The 25,049-nt window shown below is 40.9% G+C and overlaps 1 protein-coding gene across 3 annotated transcripts in view; it reads left to right on the top strand.

Moving 5' to 3' along the window:
* Dgki (diacylglycerol kinase iota) overlaps window positions 1-25,049 on the top strand; it is a 449,040-nt gene that overhangs the window by 257,620 nt on the left and 166,371 nt on the right. For all 3 annotated transcript variants that reach the window (XM_021190110.2, XM_021190109.2, XM_029534779.1), the window contains 7 exons: window positions 3,432-3,545; window positions 5,155-5,292; window positions 8,349-8,427; window positions 16,974-17,029; window positions 18,244-18,306; window positions 21,403-21,476; window positions 23,082-23,193. In XM_021190110.2, the coding sequence (XP_021045769.1) occupies window positions 3,432-3,545; window positions 5,155-5,292; window positions 8,349-8,427; window positions 16,974-17,029; window positions 18,244-18,306; window positions 21,403-21,476; window positions 23,082-23,193 (636 nt within the window). The remainder of the gene's footprint in view (window positions 1-3,431; window positions 3,546-5,154; window positions 5,293-8,348; window positions 8,428-16,973; window positions 17,030-18,243; window positions 18,307-21,402; window positions 21,477-23,081; window positions 23,194-25,049) is intronic.

The following is a 25,049-nucleotide window of genomic DNA, read 5'->3' as shown; positions in this document are numbered from 1 at the left end:
CCAATGTCAGCATCTCCTTCTGGATCCTGTGCTCTCTGCCCCACCATGGTGCTGACTTTTGGGCAGCTGGATATGGAGTAGTGATGACATACCTGTTGGAGGAAAAACTATTTGGGACTGCTCCAAGCGTAGTGGGTGCCCATGAAAATATCAAAGCAATGAAAGTGTTTTTAAAAGTCATATGATGTCATTCATTGGTGATAATAACAATGAAATACAAGATGGCCTGCTCATTGTCAGGGAAAACTATTTGATCAGAGAACTAAGGAGACTGAAATGCATGCATGCACACATACACACATATGCATGCACAGGCATAAGCATGTGCGTCCACGTACATAGTACACAAATTCACATCCAGTTTGTGTGTAAAGACATCTTCGCGTGTAAGTCTGAAGTAATTTGTCCTTGAAGACGAGGGTACAAGATCCTCAGAGTCCCCAAGGCTTTGTGTAGAGCTGAGTGCAGATGACGCCCATCCCTGGGGAACTACTCTTTTAGAAAGCGAGACAGCAGCTAAGCCTGAGAAGATTTGATTGGCAGTTGCAGGACCCCTTTCGTGGTGGCTAATCCTCTTGCTTTTCCATCTCTTTCAGTGTGAGCATTTTCTTTGTAGGCTCATGTTCAGAGGCGCCTGTTTGATGTTCACTTTCCATCTCTGTTTCATTTCCTCACAGAGTATTTTAAGATGTATCAGACTAGAATTGTGTCTGCTGTGGATTACGGTAAAAATTTCCATGCTAGAAAGACATCCCTGGGTTCGTGGGAGATTGGCCTAACTGTTTACCAGACAAAGGCTTTCTCAGTTTCTTCCAGACATTCCCCAGGCCAGGCCTCGGGCAGTGGGCATCTGTACTCTGTCCCAATGGTCTTTCCCCTGCCTAGAGAGCACTGGTACCAGTACAGCCTGTAACCGGCAGGGGGCTGCTTTCATCCCTCTTTACTAGACAGACAGCAGACTGGATTCCTCCACTGCCCCAAGCCTTCCTTTACCTCACCTTTAATGCCCTGTGTTTTGTTGATGGGCAAGAAGATGTCTTTCTCACCTCTCTCCTCTATTATTGCTGTGTTTATAGTAAGATCAGATGTTGTAAGGGTGAACTAATATAAATATCTTCCCTAGGAAAGAGAGATATAGGCAAACTAAAATAAGAACAATCTCTCACTTAAATTTAGAAAAAAAAAAAAAAGAGTGAGGACGAGTGACCATCTCTCAGAGAAGTTTGGGGGGAAAGCATCCATTATCCCTCTCTGGATCGGTTGTTGAATTAGATTCTGAGTTCTACTGCACATCTGCAGATCTGGTTTCTCTCAGCGCTGTCTGCATCTGCGTTTAGCATTCTGGATGCTTGTGACCTTTCTGTGACCTTCCACGTGCTTCCTACAGTTTGCCAGTCCTTTCAGCTTTCACCATGCTTAGTTGTGCTTTCAGTAACATGGAAACAGTGTCTGGCACAGCCATGAGAACCGACTTAGCACCTGGACCACTTGACTGGCACTGTGTGAGCAAAAAGAGCTCAAGAAATCCAGGTCACAATCTAAGCATGCTCCAGGATTGGCTTTCAACACTTATAAAGATCTGTGTTTGTAGTGTGTCACATGTAGTGAATTTTGGAGCTTCGTCTACATCCAGAGATGTCAAAAATCACATATTGCTGCCTCTAAGATAGTCGGGCCATTCCCAGTACCAGGTTTGGTATTATTGAGTTAGTAGTTTTTCGGTGTTAGAAATTGAAACTAGGGAGGACTTAGGGCATGCCAGCAGGAGATTTCCCATTGAGCTACATCCCATTCACCTCTCTATTTTGTTTTGTCCTGAGATAGGGCTTCACAAATTACCTAGGTTAGCCTTACTCACCATCCTCCTCCCTCAGCCTCCTGAGAAGTTTGGAACTGTGGGCTTGTGCTGGCTGGCCTTGCTATACTCACCTCCTTATGAAAACTTATTCCTCTGCGGCACTAAAAATGCTGGCCTCACTAACTGGTGTTAGTCTCACCTCATTATGAACGGCAGTTCTCATGTATAAGTGATGCGACGCTAATGCCGTGCCATCATTCAACTCCCTTACAAAGTGGAAACTAAAATTAAACGATTCTTACAGAGTCTTTTTATGTTGGCCTATAGTAAAGGCTTGACATTTTTGAAGTTCAATAATGTGATGTTGCTTGGGGGTAGCATGGAGATTGTAATCAGCTTGCCATCCTCTGCTAGCGTGAACTCTGAGGGCAGCCATCTTATCTTATCCAGCATAGCCCAGCTCATTAATCTCATTATCTCAGCTGTTCTGCTCTGTTGTGCATGTAGTTGGTAGTGCTCATTAAATGCACTGCTAGCATGTTGTTAAAAGAAAACCCCATGACACTCATACAAGTATAGACTAAAACATGTCACTGTTTTGCTGAGCTCTGGAATGGGACACTAAGAGGATAAAGCTCATCTGTCAGAGAATAGGCCAAGAATTTTAAGTGGCTTATAGTAGGATTTTTTTCCCCCTAAATTTGAGGTAAAATGGATTAATATGCAACCAGAACTGAAGTCATCCCCTTTAACATAATCTTTTCTTGACATGTGTCACCTGTACTTCCACCATGTAAGCCATAGTTGAAAATTATTAAGGAGACCTATAGAACATGGGTCTGTGTGACATCATAAAGACACGTAGGTTTCTTTTTGCTACACTGAGGCTAGGAGCTGTTTGTTTATATTGTAATATGGCTAAATTCAAAGGATTTTTTTTCTTCTAGAACATAGATTAAGTGGGGTTTGTGATTCTAGTATGTATTTTCTGTCTAGATTTATATTAGACATTAAGTCCGTGCACAGTCTTGTCTCCATAGTGAATCATAAAAGAGATTTTAGGGACAATTAGGAAAACTACGAGTTTCCAAAATGATGCTGTGGAGGGTGGTCATGTAACTAGGGCCTGTATTGGCTGTAGACCAGGTTACAGTCTTTATATGCATTGTGGTTTAAGCTGTATACAGCCATGTGAAATAGGTCTCATTATCTCATTTTGAAAATCAAATAAATTAGTCTCCGTAAAGTTATGCAGTTTAATCAAGGTTCTGCAGCCTGTGTGAGCTGCATTGGAATTTAGTCTGATTCTGAGTTTTATATTCTCTCCGGTACTCTGTTCTATTACCCCATCTAAATGACCTTAAATTCTCCTAAATTTTAAAGTATCTTTCTAAATAAACATGCAGATGTATGGGTCCCCATTTGATTATATAATAAAGCATGCATAAAGTGGTCTTTTTCCTATTTAAGGGCTGACCATTTTGAAAGCACTTGAAGTAAGCAGGCTTTCTGATGTCTGACCACTGTATGAAACATGTGTTTTAAGCATTCTGACCATTCCAGCCTCCTCAAGTTCCTTCCTGGTGACTTATTGTCTTTCTCTTCTCCCTTCTGGCCCCCAATGTGTCTGTAGGTGGGCTGGATCCTCTCCATCCTGGACGAGCTGCAGCTGAGCCCACAGCCTCCCGTGGGGGTGCTTCCACTGGGGACCGGGAATGACCTGGCGCGGACGCTCAACTGGGGAGGGGTAAGAACCAGAGGCGGCTGCTCTTAACACGGAGGAGCAAGCCAGACCCGATGATCACTCAGTGATCGCCACTAAAAGCAGTAAGCTGCTGCTGTCAGAGGGACAAGTTAGACGTGGGACTCAAATAGCCTGTTTCTTTGTCACTTCTTCACTTTAGACTTAGAATCATCCAGGGAGGAGGGGATGGTTGAGTGTGAAGAAAACACCTGGTTAGTACATAGATGGGCTTAGTGCTGAAGTATCCATGGCCAATGGGTCAGCCTCAAGTGGTCATGCGAAGCAGTTCTGCCAATCTGCGGTCATCCTGACCCTCAGCCCTGGCCATAATGGCAAATCGGCTTTATAATTAAGACTCATCCTTTGAGACAGTCACTACTTCTTTTGAACATGGAGGTTTTCTGACCATCCTTACTATAGCTTTGATGAGACTGGTATCTTGATTGTCCTTCCCATTGGGTACCATTCTCTGGATGGAACGTGTGAGGGAAGCCCCACCTGTTGATAACTGGCCATTTCATGTATATATTTATCTTGTACTAAACTAAAAGAAGCCACAAGACACTAAAATGCCAGCCCAGGCGCTATTGGCACTAAAAGCTGATGGAGGCAGTCATTTCTATTCAGTGGTGTAGTCCCTGGTAAATAGCTCAAGCCCGAGTGAGTGACCCCACATTCACACTCAGCCAGGGAATTCCAGTTAAGCTCATTGCACCATTAAAAAGAAGATGTGGGAGCTAGAGAGGGCTAATTGGGAGGAGGAAGCTTTGATGAGGAGTGCATGAAAGCAGGTAACAGGATAATAGGGGAATATGATCAAAATACAGTATATAGGTGTACAAAATTGTGGGAGAATAAATTCAAATATTCTTAAAAAATAACTAATGTCCATTGCTAGCTCCCTAAACCCCTCTTGTTAGGTTATTGTTTGACATCTGTTTCATGGTCACTCCATAGGACAGAGCCATAGCAGACAGTGATTTGGCCCTTAGCCGAGTTAACTTATCTCAGGGTATTTTGTTATTCTTGCTATATTTTGCCTTACCTTTTTCTCTTTTTAAGTGGCTGGTATAAAAATAAATGCACTACCCAAATCCAGTATTTGACTACCTAGAGTAACCATGCTGTCACAAACAATCCTTCAGGAGAGGGCTGTTCTTCTCGTCCCTGCTTCTCAGGCTGACTTGCCTCAGGATACAGATGGGCGGTGTCTTAACACAAGATCAGCTATTGGTGAATGAGAGAGAACGTTCAGTCTTCCTTGATGCTTTCTCCCTTTTACCCCTGCCACACACTTGTGGGTGCCCCCAAATTCCTCCAGCAAGAGGCTTGGGAATCTTGCTGTTCACTCCAGTCAACATAGTTATCCAGCATGGCCCAGTCACTGGCTCTTGCTGCCTGCAAGGAATTCCTCAGCTCAGATCAAGCAAAACTAGTGCCTTCCTTGAAGCATTATCTTAAAGCACTTAGAGGGGAAAGTCATTCACTCTTCCAGCTTTGATGGCTTAAAAGCAGTGGGACTATGACTGACCACGTCCTGCCTTGTTGGGGCACCCACTGCAGGGCTTTCTGACCCAGACAGCAAGGGTCTGTGCTCTAATTCTGTCCTTAGGGTTACACCGATGAGCCTGTTTCTAAGATCCTGTGCCAGGTGGAAGATGGGACCATTGTCCAGTTGGATCGTTGGAACCTCCACGTAGAGAGAAACCCAGACTTGCCGCCCGAAGAACTTGAAGATGGCGTGTGTAAGGTTAGACAGCTCTTCCTTTGGGGGCCGGAGAGGTGTCTTAGCTGTTAAGAGTGCTCATGGCTCCTGCAGAGGACAGGAGTTCAGTTCCTGGCACTCATGTTGGCTGCTTCACAGTTATCTGGTACTCCAGCTCCAGGGAATCTGGGCCCTTTCTCTGACTTCTGTAGATCCTGGCCTATATGTGCTCACACACACACATATATGCATGAGAATCAATAAAAATAGAAATAAACTTAAGGTGGGGGAGACTCCTTCCACTGATGGAGCCCTGGGCATCTGCTTGAGTGGTAAGACATACATTTCAGGGTACCACTCATGGGCCCTGCCTTCTGGAAGATAACAGGATAGCTCTGGGACTCTGGCTCCTAAGGCTGAGCATACTGTCACCAGCTCCCTCTCTGAATGCTCCCTGAATGCTTCAGGACTCAGATATTGTACTTGTTCCAGAGCTACGGGACCTGTTCTCTGTCTTCAGCTCCACATTGGGAAAACATATCAACATCTGTTAATCTCTTGAGCTAGATGCAGACGGCCCATGGGAAGGTGGAGTTTGTGTATGTTCCTAAGCATTAGGCACATGGCCTTTCAGTAGGAGGAAAACCATAGCAATCGCTGGCCTGACATCAAATATCTCTTCTGTGTAGCTGGTATCATTTAAGCCAGTTGCCTCATAGACTTAGGACTTGCCTAAATACGTGGTTTGTCTTGGTGTTTTCTTTCAGTGACTGAGTTTTTAGGGTGAAAATTGCCCAGCCCAAATCAAGGCCATTGTAATAAACTACCGTGCAACTTCTCCTTAGCATCTGAGCCTAAGTTGTGACCCCGGTCTCTGTTTAACTTGGTCATACCACTGAGTAGGCATCCCCTCCCTGTCACATCTTGTCTTTCTTCCATGACACCATGTCCATAATTCTGTAGGCTTAAGAATCCCTTGCTCTGCTTGTTAGAATGAACATGATGAGTCTCTCTCCTGAGATTCAGAGTAAGTTAATGTAGGGATAAGGACACTGCACCTACACTTCCAATAACACCCTTGCTAGTTTGGATCCATCCACTGAGCACAAATTCGTTGTTTACTGCGGTTCTGAGCAATTATGTTAGACACTCAGATGTCTTCTTTGGCTTCAACATCTCTCTTCATATCCAGTGTTTGTTTTTTTTTAAACCTAAATGCCAATACTGAAATTAATAAATCTTCTATTACATATCAGGATTGCTCACTTGAATTTGAGTTCACAATTGAACGCTGTGCAAACATATGGAAAACTTTTAACTGTTCTTGTGACTTATCAAGATTGAATAGAATACCACCAAATTAGAAGGAGGGGGGCCTTCTACTGACATGGAAAATTTCAGGCCATTCTGCTAAATGTGGACTGGCGAGGCCTACAATTTAACTCTTTTCCCAAAAGCTTGAGAAATGGAAAGACTTCTTGGTGCAGCCAGAGGACGTCAATCCAGATAATTAAAGGGCTTTGGAAATGGAGTTTGGGGATATGTAGAAAATTGGGGCACATTTTCCTGGAAAATGTGAATACCTTAAAAACAGTCTAAATTGGAATATTACTTAGGGAATTGTGTCCAGATGTTTTCTTTAGCTATCAGTGTCTGCTAAGACATGGGTTAGAATCATAGCCAAAATAATATAAATGGTAGAATGTTTCTGTGCTTTTGGCACAAACACCATGCTATCCTTACAGGGGCTGGGGTTTTGTTTAAGCGAGGGGACTGGACATTCTCAAATACAAAGCCAAGAGCGTTAGACATGGTTTTGGCTTTGGTATGTATCCTGAGTTTCTCCCTGCTCTGAAGTTTGTTGATATTGCTTCTAAAGGCTGCTGCAGCCTCTGAAGCACCAAGACTCAGTCTGAGGGACCTCGATGTGGGGTCCTTTCTTTCCCCAAGAGACAGAAATTAAGGCAGTCTACCCCGTCATCTTTTGTAATGGGACAATGTTTTCCCTTCAACTTAGCAGGAAATCTTTCTGATCAGTAAGAAGTGCATAACACATTCTAATAAATGACTTTTGAAATGTTGAAGGTCTCAACATGCATTTCTAATAACAAAAGGGTACAATTCAGTTTGGAGCAGAAACCTGACAAGGATCTGGGAACATGGCCTCTTTTCAGTTTAACATTTACCTTGCATTCTGAACCATGGAAAGGAATGGGGGGTAATCATTTTATTTTCTGCCTTGCACTTTCTATGTGCTTTTCTGGTTGTTCTAGTATTGAACCGAAGCTTTTAGATAACGTCACGTTTGTGATCTCAGTCTGGGCTCTTTGGCTTCACAACAGTTCTTCTTGTAGTTCAGAATAAACGACAGGGACTCAGAGCATAAAAAAAACACTAGAGCTTATGTGTGTTGCATATAGCTGTTATGAATGTCATATTAAAGATACAGGTTTAACCAATTAAATGGGAGTCTGAATTATACATATTATATATTTTACATATGTGTAAAATATATGATTTCATATATTACATATGAAATACATGATATATTTCTGTTGTTTTCTGTTGGTACCAGCAGTGACTGAATCAAATGGCATTCACTGTTTTCTTTTTTTATATGAGGTTTGTGAAAGCAAAACAAAAACAAAAAAAACCTTTAAAAATCGAGTACATGTGAACTGTTTATTTTAGGCTGCATTATTTATGTGTTGGATATAAAGTTCTTGAAAAATATCACACATTGGTTAAGGAAATTAGACTGGATCTAGAAATCAAATTTATTTTCTAAATTCACATGGAATCGATCTCTTTATATCTGTTACAGATGAGCACCTCTCAGCTTAACAAAGTTATTGCACCGTGCACAAGAGCGACTCTTACTTAGTAATTTGTATTTGTGTTCCTTACTTGTATAATTTATGATTTGTGGAATCTTTTGATTTGAACTTTCACTAATGAGTTAGTTCTAGAGCCCCTGTATCTTGTCTATAAAGACCCTCTGCAGTAAGATGTGACTTATCTGTGTCCCACAGACTGCCTCAGAGATAGGGTGTTGGGTCTGGGTTGGCCGTGAATAATGTCAGATTTGTCCATTCTTGCAGCTTCCTCTGAATGTCTTCAACAATTACTTCAGCCTTGGATTTGATGCTCACGTCACATTGGAGTTCCATGAATCCCGAGGTGAGGATATGTCCCGTTTCCAGCTCTTGGGAGGAAGTTTCTAGCAGTGTTCTCCATGTTTCTTTTTGCTTGCATATTACTTGCATGTCTGCATTGTGCTTCCCTCTTGTTCCATGTTAACCTTCATGATAACCCTAGGAGCTGGACCAGGTAGGAGCTTATTATAAATAGACCTAGCTGCCTAAGACCACCAGGGCAGGGACAGAGGGTCATTCCACGTCATGAGATATTAATCTTTACATTTGACTCTTAAATGGTGTGCTGAGAATCAAAACCAGGGCTTTGCACATGGGGGGCAAGTCCTCTGCCACTGAGGCACCTCCCCAACTTTGGATGGAAGTTTTGAAGGGAATAAAATTCTTAGATAAAGAAGGATTTCTTTACTAATTAGGATGTACTTAGCTTCACGAGCCACCAGTGATTAAAGTTTAGTAATATATACCCAGAGCCTTTGAAATGTGTTAGGAGAGATGAAAAGGAAAGAAACAGGCATGTTGGCATGCAGGGGACTTCGGGTCTTTTATTTTGAGAGAAAGGAGCAGGATAGTGGTGAGGTAGCTAGGAAGGTTCTGGGACATTCACGGCTGAGGCAAGTAAGAGTAAGGCTGTAGCAACTCCAGGCATGAGAAGATTCTGGGCCAAGACTCTGGGAGAACATGTATGGAGTGAGTAAGATGAATTGGCAGCTGACGGGAGAGCACTTTCGTTGGGGTTGTGGTCCTCAGTAGGTAGGGTAAGAAACAGTGGAAAGCCCCACATCTATGTGCAACACTAATTACCAATTGGACTTGATGGATTACACATAAAATTGGGAAGGAGGAGTGTTGGGAGGGCCTTGGGGCAGGGGTATTGGAGGTGAACATAGTAATGATCTATTGTACACACAGATGAAAATTTCAAACAAAAAATTTTAAAACTAAAACAATATTACATGTGCATAAAAATAAATACTTATTTATATGAGAAAAGGATGGATCAGTAAAACATTTCATCTGAATTTTCTTATCTGAGAAAATTTAAGATTTAGTTTGATCAGTCTCTGCATCTCTCTCTCTCTCTCTCTCTCTCTCTCTCTCTCTCTCTCTCTCTCTCTCTCTGCCCCCATCTCTTTCTCTCTCTCTCTCTCTCTCTCTCTCTCTCTCTCTCTCTCTCTCTCTCTGCCCCCATCTCTTGCACTCTGCCTATTAGTGAGCACTATATGCCTTTGCCTTTGTCTTTGATCCACAGCTGTGTTGGTGCCTTACTCCTTGTACATGTGTTTAGATGTAACTGAGACATAGTTATGAAAGGTCTGAAGCTTGGGAGACAAAAGTCAGAGTTATCAGTGAGCAATTGTTTCCTTCACTTCTGGATGCTCTGCAGGGCTTAAGTGGTTTCAAACTCCCAAACCTCAAACACAGATGACTGTAAACTAGAACCCCAAGTTCAGGTTGTGTTAATCAGATGAAGAAAAGTCTCTTTCAGTAGAGCTCTAGGGGTTCGGGTCATTAGAATTCAAAATACAACTAAAGCATTAACTGGGAAGCCCCAACTGGTTCCATCAGGTCTGGTCCTTCAGGTGTCTCTAAGGCTATTAGGAGAAAGTGTCTGTGGACCTGGATTCTGCGTTAAGGAAGAACAATAATACCAAATGAAGAAGGAACTGTAGTTTGTGCTGCTTCTCTGAAAAGCTAGAAAAATCACAGGTGGAATAGATGCATCATGTAAGGACCTTAAATGCTTCAAATCAGAAATACCCACCAACTAGCACCATCCTGCTATCACCTGGTCATGGGGAAGGGTTATTCTGAGACCTATGTGAGGACTTTGCTGGTCATTGATCTTCTTCCTATGTATACAGAGAGTTCATTTGTCCTGTGCACAGTAGCACATGCCTCCTATATCCTTGTTCTTGAGGTCTTACATATCTTGATTCCTTAATAATAAGATTCACAAGTTTCTTAACAATACCTGTAAAATGATACAGTATCACAAATACACAAATTTCCAAAACTAAGGGTCCAGGAGTGGAAAGAGGCTTAACTGGGTAAGTGGGCCTGGATAAACTCATTTAAGGGAACTTGATTTGGGGCCCTAATAATTTTGAAGGTTGTTCTAATAATATACACCTCTGTACCAGGAAGGAATTTTTATGAATCAGAATGAGGAGAACACAGAGAGTACCACAGGACAAAGGAATGTGGTTTACAAAAGAATTCTTTTGTAAGAACACCAGTTGACTAAAGGATGCCAAATTCTAAATATTAACATTGAAAGATTATTCCTAAGGCTTGGTGCTTATTTTATTTTTTAAAATATTTTTATTTATTCTTTGACAGCCAGGTTCATCTGTCTGTCTGTCTGTCTATCTTAATTATATGCACCACACTCTCTCTTGCCCTCTCCCCCTGGATTGCCTATAACATCTCCCCCCCAACCCCCGCTCACCTTCATGTCCCCTCTTCCTTCTCCCTTCTTATCAACTGAGTCTGATGAGTGTGGCCCATGTGCACATGGACAGCTTTTCCTGGGGCATACCTCCAGAGAAGATTCACTTTTCTTAACTGCAAATAGCTCCTCAGCTAGGATCAGGGGATGTCATGAGCTCCACCCACTTGCAAGTTAAGGCTTCAAGACAAAAGTTCTATAATATGTTGCAAAATACCTTGAGGGTGACTCAAAGTCTCGTGAGAGGCATTGTGAAAAAAATTGGATTGGATAATGTCAGGAAAATATGTTACTTGAAATGGGAATTATGCCAACCCATCTATATGTAAAGGATAACAAATATCAATCGCGTGAAGGCAGAGTCTTAAATATTTAACTGCAGAGAAAGGAATTTTGGCTTAAATGGGAAACATCTCATCAAATGGACAGTTCTTAACACAGCTACTTATATAGTATTTCTTTGAGAAGGTGCAATTAAAATCACATTTGTTTTGGAACAGTTCATTAGAATTGTTGCTATGCAGATGGCTTTTAAATTGCCAGCTAAAAGGCAGGCAGGGAGTGAAGGCAGTCTTGGTCTTTTGTTTGACTTTGTGGATTAAGGGGGTAAACGTGACAATCTGAGTCTCTATATTGGATTGGATTGAAGGTATGCGGCACTTGGTTGGAAATAGAGTACTGATTCTTCCCAATGTGGCTGAAGCATTCTTGGATGAACTCTTGTTATGTATGCATGAGAGAGTGCAGTGTTTGCGAGAGGATTTGGGGATGTCAGGACATTGGTCCTGTAACTGTCACTTGGAGTATTGCCTGGTGCCTTCATCAGTGCTGTGTTGTAACCGTGCTTGAGGAAGTACGTAGAAAATACCTCAATACATTAGTGTTTGGGCATGCTAACAAAGATTATAGCTGTCAGTGACAAACTCAGCTCTCATTTCCCCAGCCGTGTGAATGAGATTGTCACTCTTTGGACATGGATATTAAACACATCTAACTTAGTCAGAGCTCTGCTGCTACCGTATTACTGCCTCGTCGAAATTATGATTCAGAGGAGTTGAATCTTATGCACAAGGTCAGGAAATACACTTATGACTCTAGAGGAAGCTACATTTAAATCTGATTTCCGATTGACTACTTGCACCAAATATACAGAGACATGCAGATAATGTGACTCAAAGGATTATGACTTCCATGATTCGTATCACAGACAATAGACAGATTTCCGTCAAGAGGCTGCTATGTGCAGTGTGGTTTTGCTAAATTCCACCCTTGTTATAGATGGTGCTGCATGCTACTTACTGGTCAGGGCTCCAGAGCTCAGGCAGCATGTTCTACATAAGTCTTCACTGTCTCAAACCTTCCTTCCGTCTTGATTCTCTGTATGCAGCCCACTTAGCTGCACTGTGTCTGGAGCACGTGCTCATTGCACTACTGCACACACAGAAGAACTGGTTAAAAGTGGCTAAGTGTCTGTGCAACCTGATTTGATTTAGCTGATGTTACCCCCAAACTGCCTGGCGTGACATTGTAAAAGATGTCAGATCATACCTAACAGTGAGGTGACAGTGAGCCCTGGTACATGTCAAGACACTTCTGATAATGTCTTACCCTTCATTTTCAGATCTGCCCTCCACTCTATACCCTATAAGGATAAGAGACTGCATCTTATTTTTTATATATATGTATATATATATATATAAAACCAGCTCACAATCCAATGGTATCAGTGTTTGTTACAGTAGCAGAGTGTTACATTGGAGGGTAAGACCCCATTGCTAAATAAAAAGGAAGTAGCAATAGAAGGAATATATAGTACAGATGAGTTGTGCAGACAGTAAACACTGCAAGGATTCAGCAGGATTGGTCACGGATGTGGAAGAAGTTTCCAGAATGGGTAAGGGTAACATGTATAGAAGAGAAAGGAGAACTGTGGTAGCAGATAGGAGCTAGCACATGCACAATCATTTCAGGCAGGAAGGAGGAGCACAGAGGAACACATATGCTTCTCCTCATGAGTTAGATAGGAAGTTCACGCACATGGGGTGGCTTTTCTATAGAGCTTGAAAAATGATATTGATTTAAAAAAGGACATCTTAGAAAGTAAAAGATATTTAAGAAAGGTCTTAATGGGAATTGATATCGAAAAGAAGGAAGTTTTTTTTTTAACATAAAATTTGAATTTCAGGTGGTAATGAAACTGTAGGTGAGCAGGAAAACTCTGGTATGTGGAACCTTGCTTGCCAACGTACAGATTGGCAAAATGTATATATGTAGGTCTTGTGAGTGCAGTGACCCAGTTCTGCACAGTCAGGAGTGTTATTTTAGGAAGAAGTCTGTTTATAATCTGGGAGGGTGTTTTTCTTCCACCAATTAATTTTGACCAAACTTTTGTTTTACAAGTTTGCATAATCACTAGAATCTTCATTTTCGAATTTTAATAATTGGATATAAATGGAATATATCCAAGGCGGTGGACCAATCTTCCTTCCATGGGCAGCCTTTTATGAAATGGGATTTCTAGGCCTTTTGAGGAATATGGTGTGTTACATGGAGATCCACGATGACAGAGAGTATGCTAATACCTCATTATTCAATCTGCAGATATGAACTGTCAGTTGGTGCTACAGTGAACTGGGACCCTTGAGGACATCTTAGGCACTAAATACCCTTTTCAAGTAGGAGGAGTGTGAGTCATGAGGGCTGGAAGGTGGACTACGGCAGTCTTGCCTCCCACGGCAGTTGCCACCTCAGGTTCTACCTGTGGCTATTGCTCAACACAACAGAAGAGCTTCACTCCTGTAAGCGAAGCTGGCTTCCACATCAGAATACAGTCCTAGATTATCTGCATGGATCTGTTCTAATCATGTGAGCCCCTAAAAGCAGCAGAGGGGGACAGAAGGGAAGCCAGAGGTCTGGGGTGTGAGGACTTGTGTGCTGGTTTTGACTGTGGCTGGGATCAGAACTCCAGTGTGTACAGACAGAGCCCACTAGTGAAAATGAACACCCTTGAGCAGCTACCAGAGAGAGGTTCAGTCTGCTGTCTCCAGGATATGGATTCTACCAACAATTGGAATAATTAGAAAGTAGTGTTTCCCAGGGTGTCTCAGTGAGGGTGTCACGGTATGCCATTTTCTCAAACCCTCAGCAGGGACTTCGGCTGAGCCCATCCCAGAATTCTGACCAAGAGAATTACAAGCAGATCAATAAATGGTCTTTGAATGATAATGGAGTAGAGGTAGAGTGATTGAAACTTGCTTTCACACGCCTACTTGGGAAGGTTGAGAACAGATAACCCAAGAATTCAGTCAATCACAGAACCTTCTAGCTGTGGGGCCAGTATTGTCAGCCTTTCATTTTGGCATCATATCACGTGACAGACACCACTTGCTGAAGGAGTGAGCCCTTGACCTTTCTCATTGATTGGCCTCTTCCCAAATTTTTCGTCCCTCTCCCTTTCTCGAGGCAGTATGGAAGGCTGAATGGACTTTCACACTCTCGGTTCTGGTTGAAGGTACATCTACTTTCTATGATACACACAAGCACACTCAGCCATCCAGTCCTTCCTTCTTAGGGAAATGGAGATGACTGACCACTGCTATCTGTAGGGCCTGTTTGCTTCCTTTGCTCCTCCTATGGCCTGGTCTCGGGGAGAGATGACCCAGCTCTAGCTGTAGGCTGAGCTTCTCTAAGCTGTGGGTGACCTGTCTTTCTGAGTCTCATTTTTGCTTACACGGTAGATGCAAAAATGGGAATTGAAGCTAGGAATGTGGCTTAGAAGCAGAGGGTTTGCCCAATATTCATTTTTGGAAGCTCATAACCCTGGGACTAACAGGATTCATCTTGTACCCTTAAGGCCAAGGCATATGACTGACTTCTCACCTCTTCCTTTTCTGTCTTTCTGGCAGCTCTTTGGATGTTATGTGTCTCTATAGACCTGTTTTTAATGTTTATTACTTCTAGCTAAATTATATCTGAGATGATTCATTTTCATCAAAAGTGTGAATTAAGTCACCAAAAATCTCAGCTATATTTCTCAATTTTATTCCATTTTTTTTGTGGACTTATGGAAAATAGTCTATCTTCGGAGAAAATGAGTCTTTTTAGTTTTTATTAAAAATCGAGTCTCATAGAAAAAAACCACATGGAGATGTGAATATTTCCAGACCATAAGTTTTAAGGCACATAAATGTTAGTGGCTGGGCTAGGGTTCACTTACTAACTATGGGCATCAGACTGCTGAGAAAGTTCTGTACATAGCTGTGGCTGACTGACATTCCTACTTCTTATAACTTGTTGGATAGCTAGACTAGAATTAAAAAACAAAAAACAAAAAAAACCCAAGAAACCAGAGCCCATGTACTCAGACACGTTGCAAAAAATGATTCTCATTTTACTTCTGGTTTCATAAAACAGAAAAAGCTGATGCAATTGGAAATGGAAATTGAAACCCATCAAGTTGATCCAGAACAACTCAGGGATGAAGAGATGGGGTTCATTCAGAACAACTCAGGGTTCAGAGCACTGGGGTTCAGCTCCTAGCACTCATGTTGGGTGGCTCACAACCATCTGTAATTCCAGCTCCACGGGATCTGATGCCCTCTTCTAGACTTTGTAGGCTCATGCAAACACACACACACACACACACACACACACACACACACACACACACACTAACAAAATAAATCTTAAAAATAGGTCAAGAGTAACAGACACGAGAGAGCAATTTGTACCATTTTATATATTTTTTTATGACCTCACATAACATTTTGCTCTGTTTTGTGTTTAGGATTAGAGTATAGTGTTGAGAACTGTGACTGTTAGAGAACAATATTTAGGAAAACTCTGAGACTCAGAAAACACACAGCTGAAGTTAGATGCTGAGCTGTTGAGTATGTCTCCAAACACACCCTTTTTAAATTAGGAACTTTGCAGATTATCCAGTTTCTGTGTCATGTACAATTATTAGTCTAGTCTAACAGTCCTGCAAACAATCCAGTAAGCATTGTGTAGGACTTTTGCTTGAGGTCCTATACACTTTCTTAGAACCAGTCTGGATGAGTGAACTCCTGCATCCCCTCATTTAGAGAGATGGGACTATTGTTTTTAGACATTATTGGGACTGGGAGCATTTTTTGATGGTCATCTTACTATGTAGAAATGACTGGGAGAAAGATTTAGCCTGAAAAGCAGCTGCTCCTGGACAGGTATAAAGGCAGAGATAATGGGTCCTTTGGTGAAATTCTGGGTTGTATTAGAGAAGAATCATTGAGGAAACAATATTTTATGTAGACATTTATTGAACCCCCAAGTTCCTATGAAAAGTCAATGGGTTATTTCATTTTTGCCTCCTTAAACTAAATGACACATAAGAGGCAAACTGAAAATTAAATTTTTTTAATACTGAACATTTTTGTAATATGATAAGTCTATTCAGAAGACCCTCCTCCCTTCCTCCCTCCCTCTCTCCAACCTACTCCATCTCACTTTCCACCTCTGTATCTCCCTCCCTACCCTTTTCTCTCATTCACTCCCATTTCTTCCAGGGTCTATCACAGTAAAGGAGTAGGTGGTATTTCAGAATACTCTCAAAATGTGAAAACAAATTTTCTATGAATGCTGGTTCAGATCCATCCTCTTTATCTCCATGTGAAGCTTTACACAGTTTACATAAGCCATGCCCTCAGACGTCAGATAATAATGACATCCCCAGAACTTATCACTTTTTTTTGTCCATCCTTGTCCCAGATACCTCTGATTCTCTGATTCAAACTGAATTCAAAGAGTCTCTAGTTTTAATGTTTGTGAGCTTGTCCAACCTCCATTCCTGGACCTCATGCTTGGACTTTTCACAGGACAGGGGTAGGTGGGGTCAGTGATGAGCATTCCTAACAGCCTCCCAGTTCACTGCAAGGCTGTGACTTGAACTGAACATGTTTTCACACTGGATAGCTACACCTGTGTCACTGGGCCACTGAAGCAACTGGCCTGGCACTGAGGGGATGCTAGCAGCAGAGTTGGAGCTGGTGGATCTTCAGGGTGTAGACCAGATCTAGACTTCAGGAGAAGAGTGACAACATCCATGAAGTCCCAGTAACAAGAACACCTCTCCTCTTTTACAGAAGCAAATCCAGAGAAATTCAATAGTCGTTTTCGAAATAAAATGTTCTATGCAGGGGTAAGTATTATTTTGTTTTAAAGCCATTAATATTATTTAGTGGCAATTCAGAAAATGCTAAAGAAACTAACATCATCAAGCTTATTAATGCATACCTGAGATATTTCCATATATATATATATATATATATATATATATATATATATGGAAATATATTTAAAATCTTCACTAAGGAGTTAAAGAGAAGAGATGTTTTCTGATTGGTCAGCAAGGCAGTTGGTGTTGGGTGTTGGCTGTGTTTAAAATTTAAGCTAAGTGTCGATGACTTTTTATGGAATGATGCAAAACAGATGTCCAAGAAGAAATTGAGAAGAATAGTTAGATGGGAAAATATATATACAATATTCTGATTTAGTTTCCCCTTTCTGTGATAAAATGCAATTAAGGAAAAAAGGGTCCATTTGACTTATTTGACTTACAATTCTGGGTTACATTCTGCCGTTTGGGGGAAGTCAAGTGGCAGTCACTTGAAGTAGCTGGTCACAGCACATCCACAGTCAAAAGGAGAGAGCAAGGAATAAATGCACTTGTGCTACTACTTACACGAATTCTTTACCCCTTCGCAATCCAGGATCCCCAGCCCAGGGAAAGGTGCCACCCACAGTGGAAAGGTCTTCCCATTAATCTAGATGCCGCTCCAGTCCCATGGCCAGCATCAGCACACAGGGCAACTTAATCTAGACAATCCCTGATTGAACCTCCTTTCCCAGGTGATTGGAGACTGTGTTAAGTTGATAACAGCACCCACCACAGACAATCTTAGTTCAGGCTATAGTTTTCAGCAGGATGTGTACCCAGTGATTTTGGATGAGAATTTGGCAGAACATGGAGTCTTTAATGGAAATACTCATGAGACCAAAGCAGGGACCTTCCATTACTCTTCAGGGACATTCTTAAAAGTGATCTTAGCATTGGGTGGATAGGTAGGATGTTAATAAGGGCCTTCAGAATAGATCTGCCAAGTGGCTTTGGGAGTCACACACATTTTTACCTTTCTCCTATAATCTTAAATGTAATTATAGGTTCTAGTCTGAAAACGAAGATTTTCACATGGCAGACATGGCCCTATTTTACCTTGAGTTTAACCAAAGGAGAATTTGTTTTCTATTTGTTCGTAGCGCAGAATCTTGGGAAAGTGTCTATTGTGTTGAAACAAAGATTTGGTGGAAACTATATAACAAAGAACTCTTTTTTTCCTTCCCCTGGTGGTGTAGGCAGCCTTTTCTGATTTCCTACAAAGAAGTTCTAGAGATCTATCCAAACACGTCAAAGTTGTCGTGAGTATTGACTGTATAGGTTCATTTCATTTGCATGTGAATATATGTGTCACTCCTCCCCACCCCTGATGCCAGTTGATAGGTAGATTAATACATAGATACATATATTAATCCCTGGGCAGTATATAATTTGCAAATCATGTAGCTCATTCAGCCATAAACATGCATCCTCACCATGTGTCAGTCTCTGTCTTAGTTGCTGGAGTGAAATAAAGACTAGTTTTACTCCTAAAGAAATAATGTGCTGGGATTATAGTCCTGTATTACTAAGTCAAGCAAAATGTTTAAAAAACACAGAGCTATTTTTATATAATATAAAAACAATAGGAAACGATAATTAAAAAAACAACAACTAAGAATCGTAATAGAATAATATTTAGTGGGGCACTGGTAATGTTTACAATGTTAATAAACTAGTACATACAGTACTAATGTGGTAGAAATGACTTCCTCATTCTTATAGGATGAAAAGTTCATTTTAAAAATGTCTCCAGTATTTAGAAGGCTAAGCTAGAAGGGATATAAATTCAAGGCAACCAGCTGGACTGGACAGCTTGGTGAGAACCTGTCTCAATGGAAGGAAAAAGGGAAAATTATAGAAATCTGATAGGCAAACATTTGCTAAGCTGCTGTTGCTTTTCCGTCAGCGTTAATTTGTGCCCTGCTTTGAATCTGTTACTAATTCTTCCTATAGAGTTTTTATGTCTTCATTTTAGCCATATGAGTACGCAGAACATTGTATGAGTTCAGTAACTTATCACAAAATCACAAAATATGTGGCCTGTAGAAAGATGTGCATGAAAAATGATCCCCTTAAATCAATTGGGACAAGAGCTGAGTATTGCTGGTATTAGCAGACCTCATCATCCCCCCATGGCATTTCAGCTCACACACAATGCCTTGATGTTGTTTCTGGGTCTGGGATTGGAGTAGCAAAGCTGCATGCTTCATGGTGGCCGGGAAGGGAGGGTGTGAAGAAAAAGGAAAGAGAAAGAGAGAAGAGGGGAAGAGGTAGAGAGAGATGTTAACTGCTGAATGACTGACCAGGACCAGATCACCCTTCATGGCAATCCCTGACTTGAGTGAACTAGTTCTCCTTAAGTATGCTCCACCTCCTACTGTCTCAGTCAGTGTGAGCTCACCAACAGAGTAATGTGATGCTCATGATAGAATCACATGGTTCCTCTAGCTTGGGACCAAGGCTTTACCTTCTGAGCCTTTTTAAGGAACACTTTACAGCCTAACTACATTAGGTATATATAAAGACTGTTTTGTTTTTGACAGATATAAAGTCAGTATCTTGGATGTAATACACAAGACACATGGTAATAAAATGTGCATTATAAATTCTCGACCAAGAAAACACACTAAGAACACCTTGCATGTAACACAATCTACTGTCCATTGTTTGATTTATCAACACATAAGCATAGATACAGAACTGTATTTTGCAGGCTGATGTTTTGTCTTATGTGTTTGAATTAGAGAAAACAGTGATTGCTACTGTCCTGGAAAACTGTACATTTTAATGCAATAATATCCAAAAAAATACCATGGTATACATCTTTGAAAAATTTGATGAGTTCACAGGAAGAAAGTCTAGCACATTTAAAAATGATACTGGTTTCAAGTTCAGTAGTATTTACTATTGCATTTTTCTGGCATGTATCAGCAGAGTTTAGCATCCTTTTTTTTTTTTTTTTTTTTTTTTTTTGCTTGTAAGTTTTCCTACAACCAAATTACTCTACTATTTCTTCACGGGCATAGCCATCTGTGGATCTGCTTGAAGACCCTAAATGATTTGGAAGAGTTTAGGTTGTTAGAAGTACTCTAAGATATATTTGGTCACTATCTAGAACTTTATTTTATCTACGTTACTTTTGGAAATATTTTATTTAGAACCGTATGATTTCTTGGAAATCATTTTTGAGACCACTTATATGAGCATTGGGGTCAGATCAGGTAGGGGAACAGTGTGGTGGTCTGAGGCAACCGCTGGCTGCTTGCAAAATCATTAGGCTTAGACTGAAACACTGCTGAAAGAAATCTAAACACAATTGTAGTGAGTTTTGGAATATTGTATTCTTTCTTCCGAAACAGAAGAAGCTGAGGGGAAATCTGGGACGTGGGGGCTGAGAGGGAGAAAGCAAGCTGAAAAGCCAGCTTTGTACCATGCCACTATGCCACTGACCCTGATTGGACTCCTTTTGTGCATATCCCCATTGGAAATAAAGAAAGGGGGATGGAAATTTTTGTATGTGTGTGTGACTGGCTGCAGGATAGTACTCGAGGAAAAACTAAGTGATCAAGGAACCTATGTACAAGGGTACTAAGATGGAATAACGAAGAAGCCTTGAGACCAAGGTCAGATCCAAACTCCAACGGTCTAATCTCAAAAGTATTGTCTAGTTCTGTAAGAGATTAGATTTGTAACACACAGTCACTTAATTGTATTTGTCTTCTTGATCTAGTGTTAATAATACACACTTCTATGTATATGGGAGCTTAGGAACTATTATATCTAAAACACGGGCTTCACCTGATTGCAAACAAAAGAGGATCCATTACAAATGATTCAGATTTAGAACCGACTCCTTGAACAAGTGGTCAGATAATGTATTCCAAACAAGTTTCTTAGCTTCAAAATAAATACTGTCTCAGACAGGAAAGAAAACAAATGGCCACGTTCATGCCATGTTTGGATCAATTGATTATGGTGGGGAATCCTGCTGGCTTCACTCAAGCCTTCATCTTTGAAGTGTGTGCAGTCTTTAAACGTTAGCACTGTGTGTCTAAATATCAAATAGTTCAAGGCAATGAATGGCAGGGCCTGCCTTGAATATTAGAGGGGAGAAAATTTGTTTTGGTCAAATGGAAGTTTTATTATGTATTAGATCAGAACAAAACTGAAGTTAAGTCCTAGCTCTCCTCCAGTCAGGCTCAATGTAAATTTCTGTCCTAGTAACTGGCTTTCACTCAGGGGAAAGGGGGAAGAATTCCATGTTCTATGCTGTTGTCGACCTAGTTATCTTGGATGAGACTCTCAGACTCATGACTACTTCAGAAGCCTCGCTTTCTCTGCTTTGGTTGCTGCAGTGTGATGGGACAGATCTCACCCCAAAGATCCAGGACCTGAAGTTCCAGTGTATAGTATTTTTAAATATTCCCAGGTAAGCTCTGTTCATGCCGTTGCGTTTGTGCGATGTGAACTCCGACTGACATCTGATTGCAGAAGTGAATCGTCTTGGGTATAACCTATGAAAGCCCTTATTTTAGTGCAGTGTTAAGGGTCGCTCATTTTCTTCTCCTTCTTGGCTTGTTCCCCGTGGCAGGTTATCTTGCCTGTGATGTAGAATTCATTATCCGTATTCCCCTATCCCTGAGAGACTCAGGCCATTTTCTCAAACACTTTCATTTAATTCTCATTACTGCCCCACACCCACCTCACAGCCTCAAGGGAAGCAGATGTGAGCAGAGTCCTTTCAGTGTCTCAGAAGCCATTAGGAACGCATCTAGCATCTCTGCCAGATGCTAGAATTCATTGGAGAGACACGGTGTAGACAGGGAGGCATGGTGTACACAGGGAGATGTGGTATAGACAGACTTTCAATGCTCTTTGGAACAATTATACACAAGGAGAAGGCAATACTTAGGACTATTTTTTAAAATAAGCTCATCACTTCACAGTGGCATACAGTTGGATTGTAGGATTGCAGGTTCACAAGCCAGTGTGTTGGAAGACACGGGTCTATATCCCCTCATTGCTTCCTGTCAACCAACTTGGACAAATAAGCTGACCATGGGTGAATTTAAGGAAAATGAGAGATCTATGGAAATTTATCTGTGGGAAAACCTCTCAGGGTCTCCAGGTTGCTCTTAGAAGTGCTCAGTACACTAAGGTCCCATTGTGTTTCAGGGGCAGGGGTCAGCGTGGTTTTAGTTGACAGCTTACTGATTTGCAGAACATTGGCTAGTAGTGCCTCCCGTACAATTTTCCTCTTTACTCCTGACTCTCTTCCCTCGTGTGTCTGCTTCTCCAATTTTATGATTTTATTTATTCCTTTCCCTTTCTCATCTCACCCCTCACCTCTCCTTCCACCCAGTCTCCTCCCCTCCCTCTAGTCCTTCCTTTCTTTCTTTTGGGAGAATCTTGATATTTCACAGTTCTACCTTAGCTTCTCGTGTACTAAGGAGCAGGCATACACCACAATTTATCTTATTTCATTTCTTATCTTTTATTTATTTATTTGAAGTAATTTTCATTTATTTTTTCCCCTGTGAGAATTTCTTGTCTTACTTTATGCCACGATAAATGCTGCCATCTTAGTTCATGCTCTTTCTTATACTAGCATGAATTTCTCTTTAAGAAAATTATGAAATTATTAAAGACAGTTCACAATATGTCGTAGACAACATGAACCCTGGAGTGAGGAATGATGGAATATGTAGGTACCACAGTATGCTTTTCTTACTAAATTGTGGCTTATTTTTGCAAGGTTGTGATATTCTGGAGACAATAACTTTATTTTTTTTCGTACTTGAAGGTATCTGTCTAGAGCAACAACTGTTCTTATATTTGAAAGGCATCAAGTTCCACTCGAAGTTATTTTCAAAAGTCTATTTATAAACTGACACAGAAGTATAACACTTCCCCCTCATGTAGTCATGAGTGTACCATGCAAGACCTTAGTGCATGTATGCATTAACCCTGTTACTTCTCAGTGCTAATCAGGAGTAGAATGGCGTAGCTCTAACTGTTTTTGACCTGTTTGCAGATATTGTGCTGGCACAATGCCTTGGGGAAACCCTGGAGATCATCATGACTTTGAACCCCAACGTCATGATGACGGCTACATTGAAGTCATTGGATTCACTATGGCCTCTTTGGTGAGCAATATCTCAAGTTTATTGAAAACCCTTGTATATAAGCCACAAAGGGACCTTAAGTGTTCACAAAGGAAAAAAATTAGTTTCTCCAACAAAATCTGACTGGGTGTACAGACCACACTTAAGGGCTGTCCCCATGCCCAGCAGTAGATGGCCATCATAGAATGAACTCAATGGCACTTTTGCACAGGATTTTTGTTTCATAATGCTTCATCTGGGCATTTTCTTTTCCACCTTACAAGTCTCTTCTTGAATATTATGATTTCCAATTTTGAGTTTCTGTGGGATTTCTCTGTGTGAATGTGTGTGTCTCTGTGTCTGTATTTGTTTCTTATGCATTTTCTTTGACCTTGTTTTCCTGATTGTTTTGTCTTATTCTATTTATATATATTTTATTTTTTTATGGTTTTAGATATCTGTTTGTTTTCAAATGAGACCGAGAAAGAAAGGGTATGGATTTGCATGGGTGGAGAGGTGGGGGGGGGGGTTCTGGGAGGAGTTGGATAGGAGAAACTGTGATCAGAATATGTTGTATGAAAAAAACCCTCTTTCAGTAAAAATTTTTTTCTCTTGGTTTACTAATTTATAAACTGTAAATAGTACAGATTGAGTTAGGATAAACATGACTGTGTCATTAATTTTGAAAACCTATTCATATTAATCTGAACTTCAAAAATAAGTCAATTTCATTTGATTGTTTTCTTTTCTGGCAAATAAAACAGTTTCGGCTTAGGGAGCCATCATTGCGCAGAGATCATGCAATATTAACACAAAACCACAGGACCTGATTGATGCTTTTCTTGCTTTGCTGTGGAAATGAATATTTAACTAAAAAAAGTAGTTATTTATATTCAATTTTTATCTTGTTCACATAGAGGAGATGAGTATGGATTATCACAAAATACTTATAAATGGGAAAAGAGACTATATGACCACCTTAGAACTACAGTTGCTACAGTATATACATCAATTCATACTTTAATATTGTGTGTTTATATTAAAAACTGAGGGGGCTGGAGAGATGGCTCAGAGATTAGGAGCAGTGTCGGCTATCCAGAGGTCCTGAGTTTGATTCCCAGCCAATGCATGGTGGCTCACAACATCTATAATGGCATCTGGTGCCCTCTTCTGGCATGCAGGCATACATGCAGGCAAAAGCTGTATACATAATAAATACATCTTTTTAAAAAATACCCTGGGGGCTTGTGAGATGGCTCAGTGGGTAAGAGCACCCGACTGCTCTTCCAAAGGTCCGGAGTTCAAATCCCAGCAACCACCTGGTGGCTCATAACCATCTGTAACAAGATCTGACACCCTCTTCTGGAGTGTCTGAAGACAGCTACAGTGTACTTACATATAATAAAAATAAAAAAATAAAAAAACCCTGAATTTATAGGATAAGTATATTTCAAACAGTTTTCAACTTATTGACCAATTTATAATTATAAAAAACTGCTGGACAGTAGTGGTGCACGCCTTTAATCCCAGCATTTGGGAGGCAGAGGCAGGCGAATTTCTGAGTTTGAGGCCAGCCTGGTCTACGGAGTGAGTTCCAGGACAGCCGGGGCTACGCAGAGAACCCCTATCTCGAAAAAACAAATAAACTACAACAACAACAGCAAAAGAATTATAAAAGCTACTTATTTTATGTTGTATTATATATTATATAAACTTGTAGTTTGTATAAAACAAAAGCCTACATTGTAATTGGGCTGTTTTAGCCCCTATCCGCAAACGGTCAGAAGGTGTGTTTCTGCTTTAATAAACAGAAGCATATCTATGATAGTTTTTGTTTCCTGTTGCTGTTGTAAAATACCCTGACAAAAGAAATCCATGGGAAGAAGTGTTTCAGCTCA

Source organism: Mus pahari, chromosome 2 (genome assembly GCF_900095145.1).
Source record: "Mus pahari chromosome 2, PAHARI_EIJ_v1.1, whole genome shotgun sequence".
Taxonomy (NCBI): domain Eukaryota; kingdom Metazoa; phylum Chordata; class Mammalia; order Rodentia; family Muridae; genus Mus; species Mus pahari.
This window is presented reverse-complemented; position numbering and strand designations above follow the sequence as displayed.